The 22106-nt window shown below is 40.1% G+C and overlaps 2 protein-coding genes across 6 annotated transcripts in view; both read right to left on the bottom strand.

The window, feature by feature from the left end:
- The window catches only part of vit (vitrin), a 37113-nt gene extending 25133 nt beyond the window's left edge, over positions 1-11980 (bottom strand). For 3 of the 5 annotated variants that reach the window (XM_054798146.1, XM_054798147.1, XM_054798145.1), the window contains exon 1: positions 11082-11224. In XM_054798146.1, the coding sequence (XP_054654121.1) occupies positions 11082-11116 (35 nt within the window). In that variant the 5' untranslated portion in view covers positions 11117-11224. Of the gene's footprint in view, positions 1-11081; positions 11225-11653 lie in introns of those variants that run through there. The other 2 variants (XM_054798148.1, XM_054798150.1) reach the window with 2 other exon arrangements.
- Positions 11981-15673: 3693 nt separating this feature from the next.
- On the bottom strand, positions 15674-21961 carry LOC129193910 (opsin-5-like). The gene is made up of 6 exons (XM_054798699.1): positions 21728-21961; positions 20787-20992; positions 17743-17842; positions 17145-17249; positions 16857-17080; positions 15674-16284 (listed from the first exon to the last, which is right to left on the bottom strand). Exons 1-6 carry the CDS (start codon positions 21864-21866, stop codon positions 15814-15816), a joined length of 1245 nt encoding a protein of 414 aa, XP_054654674.1. The 5' UTR covers positions 21867-21961; the 3' UTR covers positions 15674-15813.
- Positions 21962-22106: the final 145 nt, after the last annotated feature.

A 22106-nucleotide genomic window follows, 5' to 3' on the forward strand; every position in this document is an offset into this window, starting at 1 on the left:
AGGAAAAGTACCATATTTATTTCAAACATTTCTTGTCTCACCAAAATAGTCATTAAAAATCATGACCACTAAGTCAACTAACACGTCTTCCTACTACCAACAGCAACGAGATGATTTGGAAAGCTGCACATTTCTATGTGGCACAAACATCCGTATAAGAACAAAGTGCAAAGTATGAAACTCTGGACTAATAAAATCAGTGAAGTTATGAATTGGGTATTGGTAGGTTTTTTTCAGTACCATTGGTCGCTTCTTATCATTATTGTTATTACTCCCTGAAATGTCACACTAGCCCGTACAATTGTACCACCGCTACACACCTAAAGTTTGGCCAGTTTGGCTCGTGTGAGTGCTCTGATCTGTACAAGTTTCTGGAAAAGGTGGGCCAGGGCACGGCAAGATTGCATGGACACACACATACACACATGCAAATGTGATTGCTTCTCACAGGTTCTTAATGACAGTCATCTTTTTTAATAGAAATAAATAGGAATACACAAAATAATCCACATAGGCAAAACACACTGTGCGCAAAATAAGGATGTGGCTAACAAGAGGTTGTTCCTTTCGTGAGTAAACAATTGCCACTTTGCACAATAGAAGTCATTTCAAGAACCACTTCAAATAAGACTGGGAATAATACACAATGTACACCCTGGGCTGGTCACACACGGACAAACAACCACTCACATTCACAGATAATTTAGAGTCACCAATGAACCTAACATTACATTTAGGTTAGGTTTTGATTAAAAAAACAGCATGAACCATTCTAAAAGCAGTGTCCCACTACAGTGCATTGACAAACAACAGAGACTATCTGGCTTTGTTTCTAAGGACTACAGTACATCACATCTGATGCAATTAGAGAGTATGCATCAACAAAGTTAGATTTAGAAGATGAACGGTCTTCAATCAGATGCCCTCTTTTGTTTGAAGATGAATCCTACTTTGGCATACAACATTTATTTTTGTCTGTTTTGTCATGTGAACAAGAGCAGAAGTGCCTGTGACGCCATTCCAGAGAGAATGACAGCTAAAGTGTTGATCAGCAGTCAGAAACAAACTAATGTCTTCTGCTTTTCACCTACAGACTCCTGGATGACTTCACTGAGTCTGCTGACTGTGCCTCGTTACTGGGGAAGTGTTGACTGACCGCTCCCTGTTAACGCTGGAATGCTGTACCTCCCACGAGGGCGGCTTCTCATCACACACAGGTTCAATGTGAAGGAGCGGGAACATGTGACCATTCCATGACCACGGTCACACTGTTGGTTCACTTTAATACAAATATTAGGCCATTACTGTAGTGATTGATTGTAAGTAACTTGAGAGAAGATAGAAAATATGGATGTGATACAGGATGAAGATACAGCGCAGCTTCAGCATTCACTCCCCCTCATAATTGTGTTTCTTTTCTCTGCTTTAAATTGTGAATAATTAGTTGTTTTTAGTGTAAGTTGGACAGAAAGTAATGTTATAGGAAGAGGCATATTATAGGGTTGAGAGCAGTGTAAGTGTGAGAACTTTTTTATTGGCCTTTGGCACATTCTGAAGATATCATTTAACAGGAACACAAAAAAAATGGCAAAACTGTAAAAATGGAAAAATCATCAGTAATTTTACAAGAATAAATTGAAAATATTAAGAGAAAAAAGTGTAATTTAACGACAAAAAAGTCCTAATTTTATGACAAAATAATGTAATTTTAGTAGCATAAAGTTGAAATATAAAAAAAAAAGATGTTATTTTTTTAGAGTCATAATATTACAAAAAACTAATAAAAAATATAAATAAATTTGACATTTTTGGAAAATTTGATTGCGGAAAAAGTTATAATATTACAAGAATAAAGTGAAAATATTAAGACACAAAAAGTCATATTCTAACAAGAAAAAAGTCAGAATTTTATGAGAATAAACTCATAATATTATGAGGAAAAATAATGTAGTTTTATTAGCTGACAGTTGAAATATTAAAGAAAAAATACATTTTCTTTTTAAAGTCATAATGCTATGAGAAAAAAACAAAATCAAGTTATAATTTTTTGGAAAATTAGGTTGGGGAAGCGACCCTAATGAGGAGAAGCGGCATAGAAAACGGATGGATGGATGAGGTTGGGGAAAAGTTAGAATATTACGGGAATAAAGTTAAAATATTATGGGAATAAAAAAATATTATGAGAAGAAAATTTACAAAGATTATTTAAGAAGAAAGTTAAAAATATATTCAAAATGAAAAAAGATAAAGGCCCTGTCAAACCTTGACGATTTAACCAGCGCATGCCCGACGTGATAATTTTGATGGCGTACGTTGAACTGTCAACATTTTTTTCAATTTTGGGCGTATACATAGCGTATTAATAACGAGTTCAACGTATACATGACGTATTAGTAACTTATATAGAACGTTTCTGTAACTTATAGACAACTTATACCAACGAATCTGTAGCGTGTTGCCGGCGTTCACAACTTATGCCCAACGCCAGTCTAACTTATGCAAACCGCACGGCAACGCATGGCCAACGATCACGTGCCGTAGCCTATAAAAAGGCTGCCACTTGATGACTCAAATCATAACCTCACTAGACATCGCAGTGTCAACATCACCATCATGCCGAAGAAAATTTCTAAGACCACTGCCAAGAAGTATCAGGGCAGTGACGGAGGGATCCATCACCACCCACAGCCTCCCCCACCCACTCTCACTCTGATGGCGATGACGCGGGTTCTAACGCCTCTCAGGCATCGTCAATGGTATCGGAAGCTGCTTCCCCAGTTGCCTCCTTCTGCTCTCAGCCAACCCTTGCCAAGAAGACACAGTTTTGTCTCAAGGTATGTTGACGAATTACGACTTGCGTAACTTACAAATAACGTGTGTGAACGGGCGTCAACGATCGCATGACTTATTGCCCGCGTATGCGGGACATATGAATCATACGTTGACATACGTCGAAAAGTTTTTGCATGCACAACATTTTTGGACGACTTGGACGTACTACGACGTATGCCGGCGTGCTTCAGCTCTTAACTTATACAAAACCTACCTATAACTTATTCGACGTACGCCAGCGTATTGGCCAAATTTTTCATACGTTGGCGTACGCTGGCTAAATCGTCAAGGTGTGACAGGGCCTTATGATAAGATATGCCTTTATTAGTCCCACAACGGGAAATTTCAGGTTTACAGCAGCGAAAGTACAAAGCACACAAGAAAAAAAAACTGCAATAATGGGAAAACGGTAGCAAAGACGGAAATTCATAATAATTATACGCTTTTTCGCCTATATCACAAAGCTGAGATGCTCTTGAAATATATAACTTCTTAGCATTTACAAAATATCAAAGTGACCCTTGCATCCTTTCATTTTTTAGTAAGTGGCTTAAAGTATCAAAAATCTGCATTTTTAGGGCTTTTTATGTGTGTGTCTATTATTCCCAATAAGTCTACTGCATTAAAAAATGTAGGGTTATAATTTAGAATGATATTATGAGTTAGTGTGTGTAGGTTTCCTCTCAACTGCTTGTTTGACATAAACAAACACTCGCATCACAACATTGCATCACAACATCGTCTAATTAAATCTAAGATTAGACTAAATCTAAAACAAGATATTTTTCCTTACGAGGCACTTTGGATTTTAGACCAAATTGCTGATCTTAAGTAATATGCCATTCTACAAGCACGATAATCAACACTGACAGTGTCAATCATAACATCTTTGTCAGGCTGTGTAGCTTATCTGGCAACGTCTCTTCTGAAGGTGAGCTATAAGTATCAGTGCAATACCCGCACATTTGTTATTCAGCATTCATGGCCCTGCAAATTTGTGTAATTTTGGTGAAAATATATACTTTTTTCATATATATTTTTTATAAATATGTGATAATACAGGTAAAATGCACAGCATACATGCGCCACTGTTAAAAAGCCCACAATTTTTATGTTTGTTTTTATGCTTCACTAATAATGAGTTTTGGTCAAGCATTTCAATTTCGCACTTTGTTCGGTGGTCTTTGAACGCACCACAGTTGCTCTGAGATGCAAAAGTGAAACATATATATACAGTGGTGTGAAAAAGTGTTTGCCCCCCTTCCCGAGTTCATATTTTTTTTGCATGTTTGTCACACTTAAATGTTTCAGATCATTAAAACAAATTTAAATATTAGTCAAAGACAAGACAACTGAACACAAAATGCAGCTTTTAAATGAAACTTTTTCTGGAAAAAGTTATAAAGCCATTTCTAAACCTTTGGGACTCCAGCAAACCACAGTGAGAGCCATTATCCACAAATGGCAAAAACATGGAACAGTGGTGAACCTTCTCAGAAGTGTCCGGCCAACCAAAATTATCCCAAGAGCGCAGCAACGACTCATCCACGAGGTCACAAAAGACCCCACAGCAACATCCAAAGAACTGCAGGCCTCAATTGCCTCAGTTAAGGTCAGTGTTCATGACCCCACCATAAGAAAGACACTGACCAAAAACGGCCTGGATGGCAGAGTTCCAAGACAAAAACCACTGCTGAACAAAAAGAACATTACGGCTTGTCTCAATTTTGAAAGAACTCTTTGGTAAAATCAGGGGTGAGCAAACATTTTGACTCGCAGGCTGCACTGAGTTAACAAAATTGGTCGGGGGCCGACTATATATTTGACACATGCACACTATTTTACACGTATAACAGTCCACCTGGAATTATTTGTCTTATTTTATCTGTAAAAGTGTCATACAATCTCTTATATGTGCTTCTGTCCCTTTTTCAGGAGCACTTTAAACATCAGACCACATCAGATAACGAATAAAGACTGAATAAGATACCCGGAATGTACATGAATAAAGCATGCGTGATATACAATATACATACATATACAATGAACTATGAATGATAAAACATTGACTATTAAACAGTATGCGAACGTCCCTCATTTTTTCCTTCCAAGACAGTGCAGTGGGTAGGGTAAGTTGTGTGTCACATATTTGATTTGTGTTTATTTGGCACCATGGGTGTGGTAGTTGTCTGGATCGCTGCATGTTCAAAGCCACTTAAACCATCAAAGGGTTGTCTCAGATTGACTCTGACTACTTGCAAGTCATGTTGCTAGTTTGCATGTTAAAAGTTTAAATTAAATACTTTGGAAGCAACTGCCGGGCCGGATTCAAAAGCTTGGCAGGCCGAATGTGCCCACCCCTGGGTAAACTACTCTGACGAGACAAAAGTTTAACTTTTTGGAAGGTGTAAAAGTAACGCCACATTTCAGAAAAAGAGCATCATACCAACAGTAAACTATGGTGGTGGTAGTGTGATGGTTTGGGGATGTTTTGCTGCTTCAGGACCTGGAAGACTTGCTGTGATAAATGGAACCATGAATTCTGCTGTCTACCAAAAATCCTGAAGGAGAATGAATTTTCGTGACCTCGAGCTGAAACCAACTTGGGTTCTGCAGCAGGACAATGATCCAAAACACACCAGCAAGTCCACCTCTGAATGGCTGCAGAAAAACTAAATTAAGACTTTTGAGTGGTCTAGTCAAAGTCCTGACCTGAATCCTATTGAGATGCTGTGGCATGACCTTAAAAAGGTAGTCATGATGGAAAACCCTCCAATGTGGCTGAATTACAACAATTCTGTGAAGATGAGTGGGCAAAATTCCTTCACAGAGCTTTAAGAAACTAGGTTTGGATTTTCTCCCTTAATAATAAAAAGCTTCATTTAAATTTATTATTGTTATTATTATGCCTGTTGTAAGATAATTCAAACCTGCGATAGTTGTTGCAATAGTTGTTGTTGACAGCGATAAAGTCTGGTGCTTGTTTCTAGTGACACTACAGTTCATCAACGCCCTTTAACCCCTTAAACTGTATTTGTATTTTAGTTCATTCAAAATGGGCCAAACAGGCCAAGAATATATAAACATTGCTTAATATGCATATTTGTTGACAAATAATAGGCCCTAGTCAACCACAAAAAAAAGCAGTCATTTATGAATTAATGTTTGAAATACCGCGATAGAGCGAGGGCGTGATGTTCGAACCAGGAAGTAGCGAGGGACGACTGTGATCAAGTTTGCATACAATACAAGTGGACTTGCAGTCTAAGAATTACAGTGACTCAAGAATAACCTGATGGTTAAAATGACCTTTTTTTACCTATTTCTCTATGCCCAGTGAATAAATAAAATAACAATGCTCACACATGCAATACATATTCCATATTAAACCCACTGGGACTTTCCCTGATGCAGCTCTTACAGCAGCATTTTGACTTCACATGCATGGGCACTGACTTCATTTTTCCATGGTGTTGTGTTTTGACATGCAAGTCTAATGACTTCTGTGAATGAATATCATAGATGAGGCTGTGAGCAAGCCAGGACAGATAAATGTGCTGCCAGTACTGAAAGGCAGACCTCCATCAATAGAGCAACGATCTGATACCTGAAAGGACATTGGTGAAGTCCTCTCCAGTACAGTCGACCTCTTCCCATTGTCCAAGCAATGAAATGTATTCCAAATGATCCTTAACAAACGCTGTCAAGAGTTTCCTGTACAGTAGATAATAGATTTTGAAGGAACATGCAGAGACACAAGCTCTTATTTTTTCTCTGACACACATTCATAAGAAAAACAAAAAATATAGAATACACGTTCACATACTTGTGCTACCATAAATCACAAACTGCATGGCTTACACAGTGGAGCCGTTAGCTCAGTGTGTTAAATGTATTTGTGCTCACACACCATTTTATTCAGTGTTATGATGCTTGAATAAATGGTGATCGATCAATTAGAGGAAACTAACTGCCGTTTTTGTAGCTATGATTCTCAAGCAAACCTTCTCAACTTAAACAAGCAAGTGTAGGCCGAGTGCAAATGTACTCTTAATTGAATGATTTTTCTTTTAAAGTTGTGCAATGACCATCCATCATGGCAGACATCTACAGACCATAACATTCACTTGGACATCCATCTATCCATTCATTTTCTGGCCCTGTCCACACGGGAACGTTCCTGAGGAAAGAAGTTGCGTCCATACTGTGCCAGATTAGTACAGTCTTGCATCCAGACGGGAGCGAATCACTGAGTGAAAACAATATAATACACAAGCACACCTACGTGTGGCGCTACGAACAAAGCACGAGACACACCAAACCATAGAAGATGAAAGAACGCATGCGCCTAAGTCTGTGGTCTTCCGCTTTTCAAGACTTACGAGAAGTGGAATTACTTCTGCGAGTCATGATGGAGTACAAGACAACAAAATATGAGGAGAATGTCAACTGGGATGAGTCATGTCTGTCAAAATATTCAGATATTATGTTGGTTTGTCGTCAAAGCTCACTTCTGGCCAATTGACAGCGACGAGTCGGCATTGAGTCGGTGACGTCGTCGTTTTCGTATTGCCTGTCTACACGGCAACGACAAGCCGGCGTTCTCAGATTTTCCCACTCTGGAAGCCGTTTTAAAAAAATACCATTTCAGGTCACCCAGAACACCGTTCCCATGTGGATGAGAGGCTGGAACGGTAAAATACTTAGTAGCCATTTTGACCTGAAAACGCTTCCGTGTGGATAGCCCCTCTGTGGCGCTTGTAATTATTAGGGTCACAGGTGAGCTGGAACATATCCTCACTGACTTCAGATGAGACCCTGAACTGCTCGCCTGTCAATCACATGTGTGACAAATTTAAAGTTATGTATGATGGGGCAAGGCCAGACAATTGTTTCTAAAACTGCTGTTAAATATCAGGGCCACAGTGCTGGGAATGTCTGTGGTCTATGTGGAATTTTGTCAAACACAATGGCTTTGACTTGTGCCAAAATTCAATCAGTCATTCAAGAAGTCCATCACACTTATGGAGTGAGGGTAATTGCCTGTCAAATGTAATAAATCTGGGGATTAGCAATACTCTTATCTGGCAAACTTCTATTTTCCAAGTACATTACATATACACATTCGGCTGGACGTAACCTTGGGGCTCAGTTATGACGTTCTCATCTGGCCAATGTTCACAGTCCCAAATACCTTAAGTAGAGAACTGGATCGTTGGAAACCTCAAGTCAGTAGGGATTGGGGAGCCTTTTCATATGTGAAATTTCGAGGTTAAATAACTGCTCTTGACTGGCAAACCTTTATGGTCTAAGCAGAGGTGTCAAATTCATGCCATAGACGACCGAGACACTGCAGGTTTTCTTTCCAGCCGGTCACTAAAGCAGGTGATTTTAATGATCAACAACTCCTACAATTTGAGGGAAGGAGCTTATCAATTAAACCACCTGCTGGAGAAACTGGTTGGAAAGAAAACCTGCAGTGTTTTGGCCCTCCACTGACACGTGGACTAAAGAGTTTTTGTCGAGGATATTAAGCTGGACTTGTGAAAGAAATTTCAAGTCAGTCAGTCTTATGGGATTCAAAGAGGAGCCTTTTAAAACGTGTAACTTTGGCGTAAAATAACTGCTCTCATCTGGCAAAGGTTTATAGTCACAAGGCTTTTTGTAGACGACATGAAGCAGAACTTCTGTGAGAAATTTCAAGTCAATTTATGCTTTGGGGATATGAGCTTTTTATAATGTGAAACCTTGAGATTTAACAACATTGCTTCCAACTGCCAATCTAATGGTCTAAGACTTTTTGTAGAGGTCATTAAGCTGGATTTGAATAATGCATTTCATGTCAGGGCTCTATTAAAATGTGCAACTTTGGAGATTAATAACCCTGCTCTCAAATGGTAAATGTGTACGGTCTAAAAAGGACATTCAACTGGACTTGGGAAAGAAATTTCAAGTCAATCAGGCTGAAGGTATTCAGGGAGGAGACTAACAGCGCTCTCATCTGGCATACGTTTATTGCTTAAATAACTTTTTGCACAGGACGTGAGAGAAATTTCAATCCATTCAGACTTATGGAGACTCCAAATGTGTATATTTGGTGCAACAGACTTTTTTGTAGTGCACGGTAAACTGAATTTAAGGGGAAAAGTGCAAGTGAGAAACAAATCTTTGCTTTCACTTTGCTATCATGGTTTTAGTTTGGAGCGGACTAGAGCTGCACTGCATCATCACCTCTGATTTTGAATACAGCTCATGCATTTGCTTTCATACCTAACGAAGTGTCCAGCTGCTTTAATTCTTTGATGGATGAACATAACCTGAAATGAATCAGTGCATTTTGTCCCAGCTGGGTGGGTTCACAAATCAAACATATGATCAACACGCTTGACACATAGCCATGAAGAACTGCACAGAAATGCTGGAGAGCAATTTCCACAGCCATGGCAGAAGGTGAAAGGTTCTGTTCAAAGGTTTTCACTCACTCTGTAGTAAACCTGCCAGCACAGACAGGCTGCATAGTTGGAGGAATTATAGCACAATTCACGTCAGGGTAACCCTCTCGTTAGTAGATTACAAGTGCAAAACAGACTTTACCACTCAGGCCAAGCGCTCTTGCATAATGCATGACACAGTGAAATACAACTTGCTGCAGAATCAATCAGGCTGTGCATGATAAGAGACACCTGGCAGGCAATTCTTAGGTACAAGTACACGTAACAGGATGTAGGGCAGCTGCATGAACCTTTTTCACAAGGCAGCCAAGTCGATCGTCTATCAGTCTGCATACACCTGCACTGTACTTGGGTGTCGAAAGACACTTTCATGCATTTCCGCCCCTAAAACAAACACTGATAATGCCGTACAGTCACACAAGACACAAAGGCAGAAAATGTGTACTTTGTCCAGCTTTGACCCATTTTCTTGCCTGGAGTTGCCATTGTAAATGAGGTTTACTTCACTGCCATGGAAACTTTACAATACAGCTCATGCTACAGTTGGAGATGGCAGAGGGACACACACAGCGGGGGTGTGCAGGGTATGCTAAATCCCCAGCATTCACTACTGGTGTCAGGGTTGTATAGTAAGCATGTTGGATGTGCCAAGTACTGTATCAACAAGCCAAGTGAGAGCATCAGGGGATCATGACACAACAATACTGCTTCCCAAACTGAAGATCGCAACCAAAAAATTATCTGGGGCACTTTTTCATGGGTTCATAGTCAAATATTCTTTTTTCTTTTTTCAGGGATGTCTTAGAATCGTCACGTGTTTGACGATTCGATTCAGAGGAGTCTGATTCGACTATCAATCTCACCGTGGAATCATATAAAAATGTCATGCGATCAAGATTGTACCATTCTGACTACATGGGGGGTGGCCACGACAGCTGCTGAGCATTTTTTGAATTTTTTTTGGTATAAATAGCCTATTGTGATACAAAAAGAGCCTAATTTGTGCGAATAAAGAATTGAAAATGACATGTGTTTAACAGATCACCCCCTTCTGTGGCTGTAATTGAGGTGGACAAAGTCGCAAATGAGTCGAAGACGGCCCTAGCTATTTTACTGATAGTTGAGCTTATTAAAAAAAACACTTCAAATTGCATATAAATGACAAATGAAAGGGATGAATGAACATTTAACGTCACTTTTACCTTGATTGAAGACGTGATTGTTGACAAAGACAGCGATGTGGCAGCGAGAGCCACTCAGACACCACCTTTGTGTTTTACTATGAGTTATTTCTCACCTTCTTTATCAAAATGCTGGCACTTGCAACTTTCTTTGGTTCCATTTTAGGTTAATTAGCAGCTGTGATCAAAAGAAAACCAGAGACTTGTGGCATAACTGTGTTAGTTAGCAAAGAACGGCAGTCAACCGCTGATGACATCATAGAAGGGCGCCGGTTGCTGTTTCCATCTATTAGCAAGCTGCTAACAAAGATGTTTTGTGATAAATATACAATAACAACACGGTTGGCCCCAAGCGGTGTATTAATAACAAGACAAGACGTGCGCCATATTGTACACTGACCGAAAATTTTGCCGTAAATTTCAACATTAAGTGAAAAACATGCTAACCGCGGCGTAAGCTAACTTAGGTTCCAAGGTATTTGGACAATGACTAAATATAGAATAAATATAAATATAGTGTTTACGTGCATGTGATTGATTTGCTAAAGCCTTAACATACATTTACAGTATAATTTGTTTGAATCCTGTTGTGTTGCTAGGGGGATTCCTACCTTACCTGACTACTTGATGATCAGACCCAATACTGTACATGTTGGATTACTTTAACACTTGGCAAGACACAGCCTGTTACAGTCAGCTGCTGGACATGTTGTTTACAGACCACTTCAGCTTGATCAAACTTGGCCCAAAGTCATATACAGTGCAGGAAAAAAAATCCTCCTCGGAATTGAAAGTACTTTACAGGTTTAGAAGTACAGAATGGCTTCACACTGAGGAAAAATGAATCACCAGCCATGAGACGAATGGACAACCTAATTCATTCAATTTAAAAGTGATGCAACAAGTAGGAGGGACTGCACTTTTTAACGTTTTTTAAAAATTACACAGCTGCCCATTTGAATATCTGTCTGTAAAAACAATGACTTTTTCAAGTGAAACGGGTAAAAACATATAGCACTGCTAAAAGTGAACATAGACCGAATCACTGTCCCGCAGTCTGCGTGAACTCGAGTCAATTATGCGCAGAAAGAAAGTAGATCCTTCATTCCCGCAGCAACATATGTTGTCAAACTGCTTGTTTGCACTCCAAATGTGCTCACATCCACCGAGTAATTAAAATAAACTTACCCGATGAGTTGAGTGAGCCAGCGAAGCCCTGCGTCACCAATGAAATATCCTTGCGCACTACTAGTTTGACGTCTCCATGCAAGTGAGTCAAGCTTCCACCTGGACTGTTTTTTTTTACTCCTGCATGATCCGAGCTGCTCATTAAAAGTGGAGAAGTGGATAGGGCCGGAGTTTTTTCCTCCCTATTTGCCCGTCCCACTTGAGACACGCAAGCTCCTCACGCACTCAAGCACAAGAGGATGCGTGGACCCTGCAGCCTAGAGTGCATCCCTGCATGCATTTTACATGCACAGCGCTGTCATTACTTTTGATGAGTAATCATCTTTTATCTGCTCTACAAGCTGGTCCTCGTGGACTTCACTCACTACAAGTAACCCCTCTCGACCACATAGACCAATCAACACCCTTTTGACAGACACACACTTTAATTCATGTCCACTCTCACTTGTGGTGACACTACACGTGCACGTGCACTCCCAACACACACACTCACATGCACATAAGCACACAAACACCCTAAGTGCTATGTCAACCCTAAGGAGGGTGCAAATGCCACACTGACAGAGAAAACCTGTTGATTTATTTTACACAGACATACATAACATACTGTATAATGTACTGTGTAATGTTTGTGTGTAATTTGCACTGCATCATACCGAGTTCGTTGTCTAATACTTTTGCTTCCTTATTTACGTACATGAGGGTGCAGTGCAGTTCTGCACCACTATGAAGTACAACCATATAATAAACATATTGTTTAGTTAATCAAAATGTTGTTAACTTTGTGATACAGTTCTTGTATTGGATCCCATGCAGCTGATCATAATGTTGTGGCTGGTTAGTGTATTATTACTATTATTAATACAGTTATTCCTAATCAATTTAAGTAAGTCTCAGAGGTCCCACAATAGTGTATTTGTATGATGGCTAAAATCTAGCATTACTGCAGGAATTTATACAGTATAAAGTTCTTTTAGTAAGCCCTACTGGGGACGCCTCGTTTTGTGTGTCTGTAGCGTTAATGCTAACGAGCTGTTTTTGTCCACGCCAGTCTCTGACAGAGCGGGTGGCTCTATTTAGTGCAACTGTGCACTTTATCCAGTGTTTACATATACACTACAGTATATATACACTGTGATGCTGCACCAGCAGAATAGATGCTATACCTCACGCAGCAATGTAACAATAAGGAGTGGGGGAGGACACAAACGTTAGCCACACTAACATAGCATCAAACTTTCAGATCCCACGGTTGCCGTTCACTGACAGCTGGCAGGGTTCAAGACTTGATTTTAAGATGTGTAGCAAAGCCTGCTTATTTCGCTTTTTTTGCAATGTTGTCCTCCGCATACATCTGGTGGACTCATTTGTCCATGAGGAATGAGGTTTTTTCCGTCATGATGTCATGAAAACCAGGGACTTCTAAAGGAACGGTTTGAGAACCTCTTCTCTCAAAAGTGGAGCAAACAAGTGAGGGAGACTTTTGTCACGTCTGATGGTCAAAAACAGTCTCTGTGCATTCCATTACTCTTTTAAAGGTCTATTTTACAAAGTAGTGGGCCTTTGGGGCAGATGAATCTGCACACTGGATCTTAGTTCTGTCACAGGGATGCTTTTTTGCACCACTATTGCCAAAATGATTGTCTGCAGAAGTACTGGCTCATCTTGCCCGTTTTAAAGCTGCAATCCAAATTTCCATAATGAGGCTGCCTCATCTTGCAGAACACATAGAATAGATCACCCCCATGAACTTACAAGCACATTGTTCGTTTTGAAAGCTTGGGAGCTCAAAACAGGACCACTGTGAAACAAAGACCCCCTGATTGTGTTAATGAAAGCTTTTTCCTCTGTGCTGCAGACAGTATACTTAAGAGAAGGCGGTCTGGCATCCCTCTGAGAATGTAGGAAGTACGTTGGCATGAGGAGCCGGGGGCACCATGTCGAGCGCCATCACATGCATGGGATGAGTTTGAGACAGTTTCCAGATGTTTTTGGTGCCACTGAGCTACTTTACAGAGTAGTAGTAGTAGTTAGAGATGCTCAATATTGGTTTTCTTACCAATACTGTTTTACCGATATCATCCCATACCGATATATATTCTAATGTCAGGTCACATCTCATCTAATCAAAGAACACATTATGCTACTTTTACTGTGATGATCGAGGAACTCATGCTCATGCTTAGTGATTCATGCAAGAGAAGGGCTGGTTATCCACTGCGATGCATTCCATTATTTACTGATTGATTGCCTTCGCCCTGGGGTGACCCTTACGGTGTTTTTTCTTTTTTCTCTGTTGACTCTTGTAGCAATAGCTGGGTCGTTTTTTCAGCTTCTTCTTGTCATTATTCTGCTGCATTGAAAGCTGCATGTGACCCACATTGATTCTTCCTGAGTTGTAATATCAGATAAGCAAAAATGTTGCCTCGGTTATTTCCCGGTTAGTGTACAAAATCGATATATTGTGAGAGTCCAAATGTGTAAGTAATGTCCCTATTAGCAGCCTGTCAGCATGAAAACCGGAAATGGAAGTCATTGTCCCCCAGTTCTGTTGCCCTTTTATGACGTCGTCACCGGTTGACTCTGTAGTTCTTTGCTTACTAACACACTTACGCCACTAGTTGCTGATTTTCTTATTGATCACGGCTGCAAAATCAACCACAATGGAGCTAGTGCCAGTGTCAGCATGTTGATAGAGAGAAACACGACTGAATTAAAGAAAATGTCCTCCTACATTGCTGCTCATCATCGCTGTCTTTGTCAACAAATTAAGGTAAAAGCGATATTAATATACTGTACTTTTCGGTGTACAAGACCAGTGTTTAAGCTGCACCCGTTGAATCTAGAAAAAATATATATGTAGATATATAAGCCGCACCGGACTATAAGCCGCACATGTCCACGTCATAAAATGACACGAGTTCGTGAGGACCAGGCAGCTCCTTATTTGGCAGGAGCCAATCATGAGCTATGAGAAAACTCAAGATGAGCCTTAGCTTATCAACCCATTGGAAATCGCAGTAAGTCATTACTCTTATGAGCTTCCGGGGGTCAATGAAATGCTCTGCTGGAAACAATGTATTATGGGAAAAAGTTAAAATAGCTGTTTTTTTTAAACTCATATTGGTACTCGTCTTGTATATTTCTTAGCTACCTTTTGAGTGTTAAGTTGCTGTGTGATGATTTTAGCGTTCTTCGTAAGATGACACCGTGAGTCAGACTGTTACATTGAGTAATGACCTCCTGTGATTTCAGATGGGTCGACAAGCTCGTTGTGAGTTCCCTCATAGCTTGTGTTTGGCTGACTGACTCGCAAGCAGCACAGTATTTAAACGATTAGTAGGAGTTCTGAAGTATAGGAGATGTCAGAAGATTAGAACATAGCCATAAATTAGCCACGCCGCTGTATAAGCTGCGGGGTTCTAAGTTTAAGAAAAAAGTAGCGGCTTATACACGGGAAATTGCTGCATTTCGATGCATTTTCATTTTCATGCAATTATTATTGCATGTAAAACAATAATTGTACAACTACAAAAAAAGGGTTTGTGTTGAACGGATTAATTGGATTTGCATTATCTCTTATGGGGAAAATTGATTTGGTTAGAGTATGTTGTAGTTTGAGTCGGACCTTCTGCAACGGATTACTGATGCTAACCAAGGTTCCACTGTAATAACAATTTGAAGGTGAAACTTGGAAAGACATTCCAGGCCGCGGATATACAGAGCTAGCAAACTCGTTGCTCTAATGATCACAGTGCAGTTCGGTGAGAACATCACTTGCGCGCCAGTAAAAGTCACATGACCACACATATAGTACCAAGCGTCGTCCATTCATTTGGGTGAAATCCAGAAAAAAACTATACTGATATAATCCAATATCTAATTTTATGCAAATATTTGCCAATAATATCTGTTGTTACGCACACATATTTCCCACATTTTGAGTTTATGTTCATGTAATGACCGGGTATCCTTGGCTCAGGGAGTGTTAGAATGATTGGAGGCAACACAACATAACCCTTCAGACAGAAAATGACTTTATTGAAAATAGCAACATGTTGTACATCCTTTATAACATGGGTAAGACCAAAAAATAGAAAATCCTCTCTTAATCTCCCATCATAATTCAAGTATGAGTTCAAGTAGTATGGTTTCAGTCTTTAGAGTCTGTCACAACAGTACTCTGAGGTTTCAATATGCGAGGGCACATTAATGTGGAAGATCTCCTGAGTGTCAGATGGAGGAGTCTCAGGAGGACTGTTGACTCCTGAGTCACTGTCAGGATTGTATTGCATCGCTTCTTTCACTGTATATTTGGCCTCCAGTACCTGGACAGGAGGGGGTGCAGGTGGGGGCGAGGCCTCAGCCTTCAGCTTGATGTTTTTAAAGCGTTGTAGGCGGACCACATCCCTGTTCTCCCGTGAACAGGGCAGTAGAGTGCACACGTCCTTGCGGAATTTGGAGCTCATGCCGAAATAGATGAGAGGGTTGTAGAAGCTGGCGGACTTGGCAAAGAGGCGGGTGATGATGCTGGTTGTGCTTGGCACATGGAAACCCCAGGCCGACCACATGGACACGACTGCGTATGGCGACCAGGCCATGATGAAAGCAGTGCAAATTACTATGGAGATCTGGTGAGAGCAACATAAAAAACAAAAAACACCAGCTGTGAAAAGGAAGTGAATGCAAGGTGGCTGCCCCACTAATGGCCAGCAGGGGGCGACTGTATCGGGCCATTTTATTAAAGTAACTGACCTTGTTCTGAGGCCACGTCTCTACTTTTATATTTTTAAATTGTATTAAAAATTGTATCTTTTTTGTATTTATGTGCTTATGTTTTTTTTTATCACCTACAAACACAAACAAGGTTTGAGCCACTCAAAACTGGGAGGAACTGGCTGACTTTTCCGCCCAACACTGCCTTTTTGAGGCTTGCTTGCTTCTTTGTGTTTGCATTTGTCTTATTTTTGTTGTCGTGCGTAACATTCATTTCCTGTATGATTCCCATTTTCCATGAGCCGCCGTTAATTTTTAGTCCATGTTGCTTGATTTGTGCTTACAGTTAGATGTTATAGCGCCACCTTTTGATTTGGGTGTCCTTTAAAATCCTGCATTTTTATGAGGTCTAACGCCAAGAAAAACTTTCACAAATATTTCTTTTTTTTTTTTTTTAAGTGTGATTTTTTTTCCGGTATTTGCATACCCTTGTGACATCTCTCTCCACCTTCCTCTGCCGGGCGGTGATGTAACCATCCGCTGACATGGCGTTAGTACTTTTCACAGTGTTGATGATGGAGATGTAGGAGAAGAGCATGATCATCACAGGGATGAAGAAGCAGAAGATGAGGATAGAGACGATGTAGGACTTATGGATGGTGGAATAGTTAGCTTTGGACCAATCCACCTCACATGTTCCATATCCTCGATCTGCGGAGTGTCACACGCATTAATATGAATATATATGAAGGTGCTGGTCTTTTAAATGACAGACCTGTGTAACTTCCCCAGCCCAGCAATGGTGCAATGGACCAAAACGCTGCTCCGGTCCAGATGCAGATCAGTGATATTGCAATGGTGTTCATGCTGATGCAGCAACCTGCAAAACCAAAACAATGTTAGAATGATACAAGAGATGATGCAGCTCTGCCCATGCTGTGCAGAGAAGTACAGTAAAGTTTGCAGCGCTGCCTTTGTTGCCATGGGTTACAATGCTGTGTAGAAAGTGCTTGGGGACTACGCTGGCAGTGATACACGATAATCCTATCCCACATGTGCCACAGATGTCGTTAGTCTAACCACCGATGTAAAAAGAGACAGATTTGTCTTTTATGAACAACCACAAAAACACACACACACGACATTCTCATGCATTACGCAGACACCAAAATAGAAACTGTCACTAAATGAACTTAATGACATGTTGGTATGCAGAGTCACATGGGACAAGTGGTGGTGGAAACAACCACCACAAGGTTGGTAATAAGGTTTTATTAGTTCTCTCAGGATCTACTGTAGTGGAATGTGAGGATTGTACTGTATGGACAAAGGTAGGAAGCTGTGTTTTTTATAGGGGGAGGATTAGATTAGACCTTTGTTGGGATGGCATCCCTTGATGTATCTGGTCAGACTGATTACAGTGAGGGTGTTGATGCTCGCCAGGCCAAACATCAGCGTGAAGAAACCGTCCACCTAGGCAGACACAAAAACAGATGTTAGAGGAGGTGGGGTGGGTTGTTACTCTTACAGTGGAACCTCTAAAGTTGAACACAGAGCCGGCTGCCCATTAGGCAATTTGGGCAGCTGCTAAGGGAGCCCAGGGGTCCCCAGGGGGCGCAACAAATTTGGGGGAAAAAAATCACCCTCAACCTAATTACATTAAAAGTAGTTCACATTGATTGAATGTAATGCAACGCCCAATAATTCCATCCATCCATCCATCCATTTTCTGTACCGCTTCTTCCTCATTAGGGTTGCGGGGGCATGCTGGAGCCTATCCCAGCTGACTTCGGGCGACAGGCGGGGTACACCCTGGACTGGTCGCCAGCCAATCGCAGAGCACATATAGACAAACAACCATTCACACTCACATTCATACCTATGGACAATTTAGAGTCGCCAATTAACCTAACATGCATGTTTTTGGAATGTGGGAGGAAGCCGGAGTACCCGGAGAAAACCCACGTGCACACGGGGAGAACATGCAAACTCCACACAGAAATGCCCAGGGGAGAATCGAACCCAGGTCTTCCCGATCTCCAGGCTGTTACTGTGTTGGCCAACGTGCTAACCACTAGACCACCGTGCGGCCGCCTAAAAATAATAACAACAATAATAAAAATGATAACAACTAAGTCTCTACATACACTGCATTTTTATACATAGTTTGCTTATTGAATGGAGGTGTTTTATGTAACTTTTGTATTGAATATAGTTATTGCACAGTGTATATGTAGCTTGTACATAGAGTTATTACAGTATGTGCAAACTGTGTGGTTATTTCAATTGTTTGATGGTGATTGTTGTATTTATAACTTATTACTATTTTTTATTTTTTATGACTTATTTAGATTTTTTTTATTGTTTTTATTGTTATTTTAGATTTAAATTTTGAGGTAAAAGTATTTCAGATTTTTTTTGTCATTTGTTAACCATGTAAATTGGGTTATGTATATACTATATTACAAATTAAAGACAACAGTAAAAAAAAAAAAAAGACATACAATTTCTTTTGTGAGTGAATGTAAATTGCTGATGGAGGGGGGCCTATCAAATAAAACCTTGCCTAGGCGCCACATGTGTAAAAAGAAGTTGTAAACCACTGTATATTCTTCTCTTCTGAGGTTCTTCATCTGTTAATTACAGAATGGAAAGATCCTTTAAAATAAATGTGGCAAAGAAGCCAAAGAAACAACAAGACACGTGCAGTTGCTGTTTTCATGCTCACTGAGTAATTTGCTATTTGTTTGCGTGAAATCTTGCATAACAGCATGTTTTCTTTAGAATAATTCAGTCCAGTTATGAATAGGGTATAACCTCAATTGACTTATTGCACAGTGAATGTGCTTGCCTGCACTTATTTTGGAATCATTTCATTAGTGTACATCTGTCTGCCAGCTCTCCCTGTCCTTTCTTTGTTGTTAATATGAATCCTGCCTAGCAACAAGTGACTGTGCAAATGTATAATATGACCAGGAAAAGGAAACCACAAATTTTTTGGGATGATGTGACTAGCTAGCCATTATTAAATATGAAAACGCTCGCCAGAAGGCAAGAGTGTATTGAAATTCAGTTCTACCTAAGTTATTGGTTTGCCGATGTTTCTTTCATATAACAAAACCAATGTGCATGTTCAAAGTGGCTGTTCCTTTTTCTTTTTTTTTGTACTTTACCAGATAGTGACACAGTATTTAGCACCATTCCCTGTCTGTCTGATGTTTCAAAGCCCGAGCCGCTCCTCTCCTAATGCGGCAGGCATTGAAAACATGATGCATCAGTACGGTGCAAATAAAAAAAAAAAAAAAGATGAAGCCTTCTCTTTAAGACTTTATAAATGTCAAAGTAAGTTCCATAAAAAGCTTTTTGACAAGGTCACTGCTTGCTTTGAAAAGAGGAAAGCCTGTCCCATCTTCAGTCCACTGTTTGGAAAGACAAATGTTTGATTATCTTTTAATCCCGGCTCTCCTTAAAGGGAATGATACTACTGGGATTCAGTCTGGCTCTAACCGTGCAAGCCCTACGCTCCCCGCTGTGCCTTTTTCAGGTGCATGGTCCACTTGAGGTCTGTTACTTGATCCCTTTCTTGATCTCTCTTAAATCCTATTAGCGTCCCTCATCACGTTTCCTTCACCCTCACATTGTGCAGATTACTGGGACTGTCTTGCATGTCTGATTTCACCTGGATACTATACAAGTAATCTTTTAAATATAATTAACCGATGTTAATCACATCCACTTTTTCTGATTGCCTCATTCAAACCTTGGGACAAATGTTTATGCATCCTGTTTGCAGAATGACATAGAAATAAGATGCAGAACACAGGGACCGGGATAGCTTGCCAGCATTCATGTTCTGTCATGCTCTTGCTAATGTGTCCTCTCACACGTCTGTGCGTCTTTTTTCTCTTATGGGACTGAGCCATGCACCCTCCCTTGAGAGAGAAGGTGGAATGGAGAGCGATGCTCCGCAATGACATTTTTTCCCAGCACAGTTGTATGTCTGGTAGACGCCATCAATACACTTTTGGGGGTTCATGCTTCAGAAATGGAGGTCTTCTTGATTGAATTGATGCACAGCAACCACTATAGCAGTGAAACTGGAAGTGGATGATTTGTGCATCTTTACGTTCATGCAACAAACATCTTTGTCTTCGACAGGTGACATTCTGGTCAAAGAGTTTCCCTCGTGTAAAGGCCTTCACGTTTGTAATCTCATTACCGATTTAACCTTCAGCACACATGCAGCTACACTCATAATCCCTTTCACACACACACATTCAAATGTGTACCCGCTCTACGCAAAAACACATTCCTTTTATTTGCTTTGTTGGCTGGGTTTGACTAATAAAGAAAACAGATTCATACACACGTTTTTGCATTGCAGCCATTACTTAAATTGATGGTAAGGTCGTTTTACCTGACAGGTCCAAATCCAGGTGATTAGAAAACCGTCATCCTTGAAGATGTTGAATATTTCCAGGATGCCTCGGGAGTAGCCGAATACTGAGATGCTGGCGTCTGAGATGGCGAGATTTAAAGTGAGGAAGTCTGTAGGCTGCAGTGAGGCTCTTTGTCTGTACAGGACAAAAATCACCAAGCTGTTTCCAAACCAGGACAGCCATCCTGTGAAAAGATAGATTGGCATTGGAATCACATGAGGAAAAGTAGCAGGAATAATATTCTACACTGGAATAAATTCATGGATTACGGTACTTACCAGAGAAGGTAAAATACAGTACGCCTAATAATGATGAACCTTCATCAAAATAATGAGTTTAATTTAGTCTGAAAAAACAGCATTACAATATAATTATGTATTATTTTATAAAATTAACAAATGAATTAATACAAATATAATAATCATTTTATTATGTTTTGCTATGTATATTTTTTTCAAGACTCAAAAAAGCTAAATTGTGTTTCCACGTATTCATGAGTCAGTGCATCAGTGAAAGATAAAAATGATAAGCTATTAAATCGCAACAGGAGTAAATAAGATAATATAGTGCTAAAATCCAATTAAAGAAATAGTTAAGCATTTCTTGGCGCACTGGACAACGTTACCAAATATGGCTCCTTGCCCGACACACACACACACACACACACACACACACACACACACTCACATATCACAAGAATGAATATACCTCGGTCTATGTAATCCGCTGCCTGTTAGTTGACTTGTAAAAAAAAAAACACTTTCAGTATGCAACTGTGTCGAATACATTTCGATTTTACCATATGAAGACAGTTTTGCAGGATAATGAATACTGCAGCTTAAAGAGTATTATGTTATTATTAAGATTAAATAAGTATCAGAAATAAGCAGTGCCTCACAATATATAAGAGCAGACCTACCTAATACCAGCAGGTAGACTCCAATGATGGTCTCTCCATGTTCAGACAGAGGAGGTTCTGTATGCAGATTACTCAAGTTGTTATTTCTCCATGGAATATTGACAACCTTCATGGGAAAACTCTTTATTGTTATTTCCATGGCTTGCTTGTTGATGATACCAAGGCATGAATTCTAGCTGCACTCTCTTCTGCTGTCACCGGACACTCCTGTGATCCTCTAGTCGAGACGACCGGTCGGTCTGTTCATTTTAAATCCAGCTTAGACGCTGCCACTAATACCCCACCACTCACCATCCCAATGACTGCAGCACTAATCCTATCTATTTGTTAACAAATAAGCAGATAGATGCTTTTTTGGGGAAACCCTTGCCAACAGATA

The sequence above is a fragment of the Dunckerocampus dactyliophorus genome, chromosome 14 (assembly GCF_027744805.1).
Source record: "Dunckerocampus dactyliophorus isolate RoL2022-P2 chromosome 14, RoL_Ddac_1.1, whole genome shotgun sequence".
In the NCBI taxonomy this organism is placed as follows: Eukaryota; Metazoa; Chordata; class Actinopteri; order Syngnathiformes; family Syngnathidae; genus Dunckerocampus; species Dunckerocampus dactyliophorus.